Raw genomic sequence first — 10616 nt, forward strand, 5'->3', positions numbered from 1 at the left:
TCATACTTTAAAGCGTAACCTCTACGCTTGCAGTTAGAAACTTTTTTTTTTGTTATTCATATTGAAAATTTCTTTTATTCACATTCTTCTATACTTTTTAACTAACTAAAGTCACATTCAATGTGTTTTGTTTTTGTTTGATTATTTTTTAGGGTTTTCTTCCACGGCCCTTGGTCTTTTACACACACAATTCTATTCTGGTCATTCTTTCCTAAATAATGATCGTGAAGCAGATCATTATTTAGATGCTATTATTATTATTACTGTATCAATTATTACTGACTAATAGATCCAAGGACTTCAACACAGTCATGCAACTTAAGATTCAAATAGCCTGCAATACTAAAATGGACTTCCAGAGATTCCAGTGTCTGTCTTTTTGAGGCCTTCAGGAACTTTGGAAATCGAAATCAGGGGAATCGTGATCTGCCCCGGGAATTTACTGTGGAAAGGAGAAGAAATAAAAATCTTTTGTGTCGAAAAAAAAAAGGGGAAAAATTATGAAACGAATCTTGATTGACTGACTGCTGTAAAAACAACACAAGGTACCATGACATCCTTAATATAAATAACCACAACCATCAATCTCTCTTTAATAAAAAAAAAAATAAAATACGTGTACAGTGCCTTGCACAAGTATTCAGCCCCCTTGTACTTTTCAACCTTTTGCCACATTTTAGGCTTCAAACATAAAGATATAAAATTGTATTGTATTGTATTTTTTTGTGAAGAATGAACAACAACCTTTTTTGGAAATAAAAAGCTGAAAACGTTTTGCATTGTGGCCAAAAAGTTCGATTTTTGTTTCATCTGACCAGAGCACCTTCTTCCAAATACCTTTAGAGTGTCTCCCAGGTGGCTTGTGGCAAACTTTAAATGAGACTTTTAATGGATATCTTTGAGAAATTGCTTTCTTCTTGAAAAGGCCAGATTTGTGCAGATTTGAGTCTCCCACCTCAGCTGTAGATCTCTGCAGTTCAACTAGAGTGATCATAGGTCTCTTGGCTGCGTCTCTGATCAGTCTTCTCCTCGTTTGAGCTCAAAGTTTAGAGGGAAGGCCGGGTCTTGTTAGATTTGCAGTGGTCTAATACTCCTTCTATTTCAATATGATCGCTTGCACGGTGCTTCTTGAGATGTTGAAAGCTTGGGAAATCTTTTTGTATCCAAATCTAGCTTTAAACTTCTCCACAACAGTATCTTGGACCTGCCTGGTGTGTTCCTTGGTCTTCATGATGCTCTCTCCTCCTTAAACAGAACTCTGAGACTATCACAGGGCAGGTGCATTTATATGGAGACTTGATTACACATAGGTGGATTCTATTTTTTATCATCATTAATCATTTAGGTCAACTTTGGATCATTCAGAGATCCTCACTGAACTTCTGGAGTAAGTTTGCTGCACTGAAAGTAGAGGGGCCGAATAATATAGCACGCCCCACTTTTATTTTTTATTTAATTTTATATATTTTTTTAAGTTTAAAATATCCAATAAATTTCGTTTTACTTCACAATTTTGTCCCACTTATTGTTGATTCTTCACAAAAACATTTGTTTATGTTTGAAGCCTGAAATGTGGCGAAAGGTTAAAAAGTTCTTTTGCAAGGCACTGTATATTTCATTGGATAACGTCTTATTAGCACAGTTATGCTTATATAATTGTTTGGTGGTTTGATTTGAATTTGCAGGACAGTAATAAAAGACCCTTTTCAGCTGAGGTGCCGTGTTTGCCGGTTCAGTCTGAGATGGCTGCAGGAATAGTTGGGACCTGGCCTCCTGTACCAAATACCATAACTTATCTGCCCAGTACAATCAGCCCCCTGGCTGGGATGGAGCCTCCAGCCTTCCCAACTGCCCCTGACCTGGTTAGTGTGTTTATATATTACATGTATGGAAAATAGGATTGGGCGATATTGTATACGTCTTACTTCAAGATTTTTTTTTATAAAATAATAATAAAAAAAAACATGACAAAGTGAATAGAAGAAACTTTTTTTTTACTGTATTGTAAATGTCTTAGCCTGGTTGTAAGAATTTCTGAAATAGAACTTAAAGGAGAACTCTGGTGTAAAAATTGACTTTGGGTGTAGTAAAACATGATCATGACTACTAACCTTTGTTAAATATCCCACCTCCGTTCTCAAGCAGCTTTCTGAGATCCAGCAATTTTGTGCAGTTTTTCCAAACAGCCTGGAATGGGTTTTCAATGGGGCATATTTTTTGGGGCATGTTTTTTTAATAAACTTTTTGTGAACTTTTAAAAGTTTTAAATGTCCGGGCTTTCCGGATTCTACCAATAAAGTGTGGAGCTACTTTGAGCTGGATAACGTAAAGTGTAAATAGAGATTAATATGCAGGGGAAAAATATGCCCCATTAAAACCCATTCAAGGCTGGACAAATGACACAAAATTGCTGGATCTCAGAAAGCTGTGGGAGAACGGAGGTGGGCTTTTCAAAAAAGGTTAGTACTCTTTCACAGGGGTCTGCAATAGGTGAGCCAGATGTGGCCCGCAAGCATGAAACATCTGGCCCGTGAGTTGTTAGAACTATAATAAAAAAATTAAATAAAATGGCATTCTGGCAAGATTGTGTATATTCCTCCCTGTCTCTCTCGGTGTGACTTCAGTTTTTCCGCTTGTTCTTGGGCTCCCTATCTCCTTATTAGGGCGGATTTTCCAGGCTGTGTCCTAATTCACTAGCTGGGACAGCGGTAGTGTATTGGACCGTGACCCTGACGACCCGGGTTTGATCCTGCGTGAGGAGCAGTGTGTTTATTTCTTTTTTTTTTTTTTCCTTCCCCACTCCCTGCTTGTGGCCCGCCATGTAATGACTTGGAAAATATCTGGCCCGCAGCCAAATTATTTGTCGACCCTTGCTTTATCATGTTTTACTACATCCAAAGTCAATTTCACACCGGAGTTCTCCTTTAATTTGCTACACCTGTAGTTGGTTTATATGGTCTGAATTAGTTGATGAGTTTGTTTACTTGCAGTGTTTTTTTACCTCTCCCTCTGTAAACCTAAATGCAGAAAAATGCACACCATTAAACCACGCAAGCACATTGTGTCCTCTTATTGGTCAGAGCTGTCTGGTGTGGAAGCAAGAAAGTAAATTTAGGGAGAAGATTCTGTGTTCCAGTGCTTATATCTGTGCAGAAGCTGCTTTAACATAGAGCGCTGAAAATTAGACGCTGCGCTTTTAAACAGTGTTTTCAGTGAGAACAAATCCTGGAAGACATATCACCCACCATTATCACTAGGTCTCAAATGCATATCCTGCAAGTCAGTGGAGGATTCTTTAGCGTCTGTGAGACACAATACAAGTTTTTGTCCCAAGACATTTTGTGTGGTAGTGAGTGTTTGTAAAGTAGCTAGCAGCTAGCTCAAATTTTGGTTTAATGAAAGGCTGATTTAAAGACTGCTACCATTTGTATGTGTCCATATACAACAAATTATACACTCTCATTATCTTCTTATGTTTTTCTTAATTTGTCCTCAACCAGGAGAGAACCAAAAGTGGTGAAATGGAGAATAATATGCTGCTTGAGGTTCTGAACCACTGCAGGGTGAGTGAATCCTGTTCTTCATTATTCAGAATATGTAGATATAGGAGTATTCTAGGAGTATTGAATGTGCTGGTCAGTGTTTCAGCTGATCAGGCCATTGGATTAGAAGTTGTTGTCTGAAAATATATTGTCTGGATTTTCACCAGATGTTGCAAACAGCAGTGCAGAGGCTTGAGCAGAAGATCGACAACCTTCAGTCAAACCAGTGCATTACCGGAGGATGCAGGACTCAAGCGATTCCACAAGAGGTACTGTTTCTGTGTGTATTTGTGCTTCCATATACTCTACTCACTGTATTAAAACTCCAAGTTTTGGGGTGTATTTCAGACTTTGGTAAGATACACAGTTGTTGTTGCATTTTCATTTGGAAGCCATGTTTTACATTTTACACAACATTTAGAAAAGAACACTGGTAAAATGGGATTGGTTTTCTTTTGGGACACTCAGCCCTACCACTGTGTGTTGCAAATGCACGTCTAGGTTTAGGGTGTCCTGATTTTTCTTAGGCTGGAGGGGTAGGGGGAAGGATTTGCGCTACATGACCCTTCAAAATTAGATTTTTCAGAGGAACACTCAAAACACAGGGCTTTGAGAATCTCTTACAGCACAAGCAACCAAAGAAACCCATATATTTGAGTATTTTCCTAAATAAAAATAACGATGACCACTATATTATCACAGTTTAATGTGGGAAGGGGTTAAACTTTTTTTTCTTTGCAGTCTGACTAAAAAGGAAAAGTTGATCACTTTTCAACACTTTTTCAGAAAGGGCTAGTTTGGTTTGGATAGACTTTTCCTTATTAAATAAAATCATCATTTACTTATACAGGTTTTATTTTTCTGATATTAAAGTTTGTTTGACAATCTGAAACATGTATGTATGACACAAATTCAAAAACAAAGAAATCTGTAAAGAGGCAAATACTATTTAATTGTTTTCAAAACACACATGATGTGTTTTTTTGTAGCTTGCTGTGCAGTATAAACATTTTAAACATACAGGAGAGTCTAATACAACACAAATTCCATTGTTATAATGAAGTTGCTGAAGATGATAGTATGCAGAATGCCAGGTACGTCTACTTTCTACCAAAGCTATTTTACTCTTTTTTTTTTTGCCATTTTACTTTTTTTTTTTTACCTCATTTCATTGCTTAATACAGTACAGACTCTATTAACTGTACTTAAACCTGAGGGTGAATAAATACCAGTACCAGGAGCACTCTGTAAGGTACATAACTGTCTGTTTAAAATAAACTGACAAAAGGAAACCCATCATCTTTTTTCCACTAAAAAACAATAGTTAAATCTTACAGAACTATGGAGTGTACACCATGGTGTGAATTCAATCATAAATCTTGTGTACCACAAGAATACCTCTAGGATTGTCCCGATAAGTGTTTTTTTTTTTTTTTTTTTTGCATCTGAAAAAATCATTATGTGGTTTCACCTGACCTGATTCATCTTCATTTTAATTTGATTGATTGTTTTTCTAAGCTTTAGTTGACTATTTTCTTATGTCTCTTATGATTCAGGGACATTTCGGAACTGGTCAGCTCTCCTGGTCTCTTGCCCAACGCCTCGGTCCTTCACCTCAGACCAACCACCGCTGGTATCCTCCTTGGAAACGTGGCTCAGTCTCACAAGCCCCAGACCTCACAGACCCACTCCAGTCTGACCAGTGCAGCTTCAGGAACTCCAGCGGGACCCGTGGTGGAGGCCGAGGGAAGGGCAGACGCAGAGACCGCTGGGGAGGTGCTAGAAGAGGAGCCCCTTTACAACAGCCAGACACAGAAAACCTTCAGGCTAAACTGGAACCACTATTAGATGAGGGCTTCCCAAAAAAGGAGGAGTCCCAACCTTCCAAGATTAGTAAGAAGGCTCCTCACCTCGACAAGGTGGTGAAGAAGCTCAAAAAAAAGAAGAAACGCCCTGCTGGGGCTGAAACCAAACCCAAGGATGAAGTGCCTGTTGAACTAGAAGACATGTCTACTGTCAAGGAGGACAAAAAAGGTAACTAAGTAAGAGAGATGAGTAAATAAATAATATGTCAGATCAGTGGTTCTCAACTCTAGTCCTGAAGAACTTGCTGCTCTGCACATTATATGGTGTTTTATATAATCGCTGTTCAATGAAAAACAAGTATCTCCAAAAGGGCAGCTTTCAGGAGAGAGAGAGAAAATGTATATAACGTTATAATCTGTGTAAAAAAAAAAATTGTGTTCAAATTATGTAGTAAACTAAATTTACACAAAAATAGAAATACTTGATTTTCGTTGTACAGCGACGATATGTACTTTTAACAGTACAGTCACAAACCTATATTGAAAAATACAGTGATGCAAAAAATGAAATAAAACTAAAATAAAAATACAGTGATATACACTAAAATTGTCAGATTCTTGAAAAATACTGTCGTATAATATCTTGGTCATAACACCCAGCACTAGTTTAAACCCAGACTGCTAGACATCAAGGTTGAATTCTATCACAAGATATCATGTTGCTTACAGTATTGCAGTATACTGCAATATATTGAACTGTGACATCTGTGGCATGATACAGTGGGTACAAAAAGTATTCAGACTAAAATAAAAAAAATAATTTTATCTCTAATTAATGTACATTTAGCAAAGTGTAGATTTTTTAATGCAAATTTATTTAAAAAGGAAAACTGAAATATCACATGCTCATAAGTATTCAGCTCCTATTCAGAGCAATTGTGGGAGAAGATCCTTGGTGAGAGAGGTAAAGAAGAACCCAAAGATTAACGTGGCTCAGCTCCAGAGATGCAGTATAGGGTGATGGTTTTCTATCACTGCAGCCTTCCACCAGTCTGGGCTTTATGGCAGATGGAAGCCTCTCCTCAGTGCAGAGTTTGCTGAAAAAACACATGAAGGACAGACTATGAGAAATAAGATTCTCTGGTCTCATAAGACAAATATTAAACTTTTTGGTGTTAATTCTAAGCAGTAAGTGTGGGGGGAAAAAACAGGCACTGCTTACCACCTGCCCAAAACAATCCCAACAGTAAAACATGGTGGTGGCAGCATCGTGCTATGGGGGTGTTTTTTTAGCTGCATAGACACAGGATGACTGGTTGCATTTGAAGGAAAGAAAAATGCAGCCAAGTACAGAGATACCAAATGGCCGACAGTTCACCTTCCAACAAGACAATGACCCTAAGCACTCTGTCACCATTCCTGACTGGCCCAGCCCGAGCCCTGACCTAAACCCAATTGAGCATCTCTGGAGAGACCTGCAGTTAATCATTAGTTATGTTATTGTTTCTTTAATGTTACATTACTCTCTTTCTCAGTGATGATTGGCAGCGCCTCACGGAATGTCTGGATCCCCATGTCTATGTACATGCATGTGTTTAAGGAGGAGGAGCCCCAGAAGGCTGTGGTACCAGTGCTCCATACCCTGTTTCCTATTAGCACCCTGTCCTGCAGTGCCATCACAAGTGACCCTCTCAGGGGCATCCAGCTGCTTGACCCCAATAAACTGGAGGCCCTGCGAGGTAAACTATTAGACAGTAATAGCAGATATACTGTGTCCAGATCTCTTTCAATAAAAGCACTTACTGGTTTTAAGTTGCACCCATTGGCCCCACAAATGTGCAAATGCACACGCACTGCTCATTTATAGCTCCACTGCTCCATATATAGAAGTGCTGCTAATAAAATAGGACTCTTTAACAATAGCATAGGAGAAGTCAGGATGTTGGATCATATTTGTCTGCTTCACTGAACACATCAAATCCTCACAACTATGCTCTGATTTCATTTTTAAACTTCAGAAGAAACATGGAATGAGAGAAGGAGTGTCAAATAGTGCATTTTCTTAACAGATACTTTTTACTGTATTACTAAACTTTGTGTATGTTTGTGTGTATTCAGAGTGGCTGGCTGAGATGTACCCACAGCACGACATGAGAGTAAGGGGCGTGGCCTGGGCTGAGTGCTTGGGTGTTATCAACAGCATCACTAAAGATCTTCGCAGAAGAGAGGTACGGATCTGTGTAACATTATTAGAAGGATTAGATTTAAAATAAGGCCTTCATGGGTTATTAAAGGAGCACTCCGGTGTGAAATTGAATTTGGGTGTAGTGAAACATGTTGAATAGCCCACCTCTGCTATCCAGCAGCTTTCCAAGATCCAGTAATTTTGTGCAGTTTGGCCAAACAGGAATGGGTTTTATAGGGGCATATTTTGCCCCTGCAGAAAAATCACTTTTTTTTTTTACACCTTTGTCCAGGCTCAAAGTAGCTCCACACCTCATTAGTAGAATCCAGAGAGCCCTGCCATTTAAAATGTACCATTAAGAACTTTAAAAGTGCAGGTGATGAAATACTTTATTTCATGCGATAAAATTCCAATAAATAATTTAAAAATTCATTCGTGATTTTCTGGATTTTTTTTTTTTTTTAGCTCACAGTTAAAATGTAGCTATGATAAAATGGTGACATACCTCTGCATTCTTTGTAGGTGGGGGAAATTTGCATCAAATACTTATTTTACCATCAAATACCCCATCTGGACACAATTAGGTTCTCAGGGGGTCCTGGGGTAATTTTCTCTTATATGGCGGGTCCTTTGTGACCATGTATGTGTTTTTCTCAGACATCCTCTGAGAAAATTACAGGCTGAATTTCCTACTGTTTTTCACTGAAATCCGTCGTCCTCCGGTAATTTTATTACCGCCTGGACGCACATCTCTGAGTTTCGGTAACTCACGTTTACTAAAATAGCTATTTGTCCTCTGCCACAAACCGTAATTACACTTTGTGCGTGCATTTCCACGGAGATCCACAAAAACACAACAGTGAGTGGAAATGGAGGAGCTACTGAACGTGATGTCATGTGACCGAGAAAGCAAAAAACCCCAAAAAAAACCCTCATTGATCCTCCTGTTTTTTTTTTTTTTATTACAGTTCAGATGCAAAAGTTTTATCACTGAGTAGAAGTGTGAAATATTTTTCACAGACGTCCCCCTGAGAAACTAATCCCATCTGTATAGGGCTTAAAGCCTTGATTTTTTATCTTTTTAAAGAAGTAAAATTACAGCTTGAAACTCACTGCAGTGCTGCATTGAGGTGTAATAGGAGGAATAGTGGTGCTCTCGTGTCTGTGCAGGAGCTACAAGGACTACTGGTTCATTCTTTACAACTAACATACAGACACTCTGGCAGAAGCTGGAAAGAGACTGAATATGTCTGTGAAAGCCAGAAAACAAGAAAGAGAAACTAATCTGCCTGAAACATTTATTACACTGTACATTCAAAGGTGTGGCTGTTTCAAAGACATCCTTGTGATAAATTGTGAGCTGTTGTCTCGTTAGTGAGGTTGAACACTGGCCAGCATGCTCATGGCAAGGCAACATTAATTATTTGTGTGACAGATGGATGGGACATTTCATTTGCAAAGCTGTGTGAGCATTTAACATTTTTTGATTCTAATTATCACTTTTTTAGCAGAATCGTGTCGTAGAAGGCATTACCATCAAATTTGATAATACTTAATACTTTATAAATGTCAGATTGTGGTGTATTTGATACAACAAACAGTCATATTTCCCTTCTTTAATTTCCAGCCACTTTAACTCCTAAAAAAAACTATTCTTGTTTCAGGAGATATCTGGAGAAGGGGAAGCCCCACAACTTTAACTCTAACCTCTGCAGTTCTGATCCAACATCCAGCACTACAACAGCATTGTCTACTACAAGCAAATCATTACAGTACAGGTTTGTTGGTCACAACCTCAGCACAACCTCAACTTACTTGAGCCCCACCAGTGATGTGATCTGCCTCGAACTGTGGACCAGAACTACGAACAGGTTTAACTAAAGATGATGCAAATATTCATACATAAATACCTACACACTACTGAGCCTGAAGATCATTTGTTGGAAGGTGTGGAATTTGTGCGTTTTGAATGTGCATGAGGTTCATTCCGAACTGATGAGTCCTGCTTTAATGCAATGCTGGTTCAGTTCCCCGTCCAAGTGAAAAATAGAACTAAATATAGAAAAAAAAATAGAACTAAAGAACTAAATAATGACATCTGAGTTACTGAGAGATCATACTTCTGAAGATGAGCCAATCTGGGTGGATTTTTTGTTTGTTGCCTTCGTTTTTTCTTATTATTATTTTTGTTCTTTTTCTAATCTTCAAGGTGCTTATAATAATCTTCAGACTGTATAAATGAGTAAAACTGAAGCTCTTTCCTTTTTACATATTTTTAACTCATAAGTAACAAGTGTACTCACTGAATGTGCTAGTGTTTCTATTTACAAATAAACTGAAAATAAATGCTTTTGCTCAGCTTGTGTTCTTTGTATTTTTTAATATATTAAAAATGCTTATAAAGCTAAAGCAAAATAGTTGTTCTTCAAGCAGAATAGAGTGGCTTCATGTATTATTGAAAGAAAACCTTGCTACCACACACACTTATATCCTGCATAAAGTGTGATCTGAGTTTTAAATTTTGGGGACATTAATGCTTAGTTCAGACTGTCAACCCACTCCAGGATCCTGAAATTCTTTTTACAGATCCATTTGTTAGTTGCCTTAGCTGTTTGTTTTAGGTTGTCATGCAGGAAAACCCAGCCAAACAGTGAGGGCAATATCATATACCCTGCACAAAGCAAGTCACAATGCGTATTACTATCCTACACCCCAACAACATTCTATTTCCATGCATTCAACCTGCAAAGTTAATTTAATGTCTGACCTTACAAATACAGCTCTAGAAAAAAATAAGAGACCACTTCAGTTTCTGAATCAGTTTCTCTGATTTTGCAATTTATAGGTTTTTGTTTGAGTAAAATGAATAGTATTTTTTTTTATTCCATAAACTAGACATTTTTTCCCGAATTTCAAATACAAATATTGTAATTTAGAGCATTTATTTGCCGAAAATGAGAAATGGCTGAAATAACAAAAAAGACGCAGAGCTTTCAGACCTCAAATATGCAAAGAAAACAAGTTCATATTCATAAAGTTCAGAAATCAATATTTGGTGAAATAATCTTGGTTTTTAATCATATT

General features: G+C 37.8%; 1 protein-coding gene across 1 annotated transcript; it reads left to right on the forward strand.

The window, feature by feature from the left end:
• The first annotated feature begins 552 nt into the window (after window positions 1–552).
• si:zfos-905g2.1 (uncharacterized) lies at window positions 553–9890 on the forward strand. Its single transcript, XM_022677529.2, has 7 exons — window positions 553–1862; window positions 3501–3563; window positions 3710–3811; window positions 5099–5576; window positions 6883–7086; window positions 7466–7575; window positions 9197–9890. The coding sequence occupies exons 1-7, from the start codon at window positions 1743–1745 to the stop codon at window positions 9230–9232; spliced, it is 1113 nt and encodes a 370-aa protein (XP_022533250.2). The 5' UTR covers window positions 553–1742; the 3' UTR covers window positions 9233–9890.
• Window positions 9891–10616: the final 726 nt, after the last annotated feature.

The sequence above is a fragment of the Astyanax mexicanus genome, chromosome 13 (genome assembly GCF_023375975.1).
Source record: "Astyanax mexicanus isolate ESR-SI-001 chromosome 13, AstMex3_surface, whole genome shotgun sequence".
Classification (NCBI taxonomy): Eukaryota; Metazoa; Chordata; class Actinopteri; order Characiformes; family Acestrorhamphidae; genus Astyanax; species Astyanax mexicanus.

Coding starts and splice junctions, on each gene's coding strand:
- si:zfos-905g2.1 (XM_022677529.2), top strand. CDS start 1,743: ATGGCTGCAGGAATAGTTGGGACCTGGCCTCCTGTACCAAATACCATA. Junction 3,812..5,098: donor CTCAAGCGATTCCACAAGAG/GTACTGTTTCTG, acceptor CTTATGATTCAG/GGACATTTCGGAACTGGTCA. Junction 7,576..9,196: donor AAGATCTTCGCAGAAGAGAG/GTACGGATCTGT, acceptor TTCTTGTTTCAG/GAGATATCTGGAGAAGGGGA.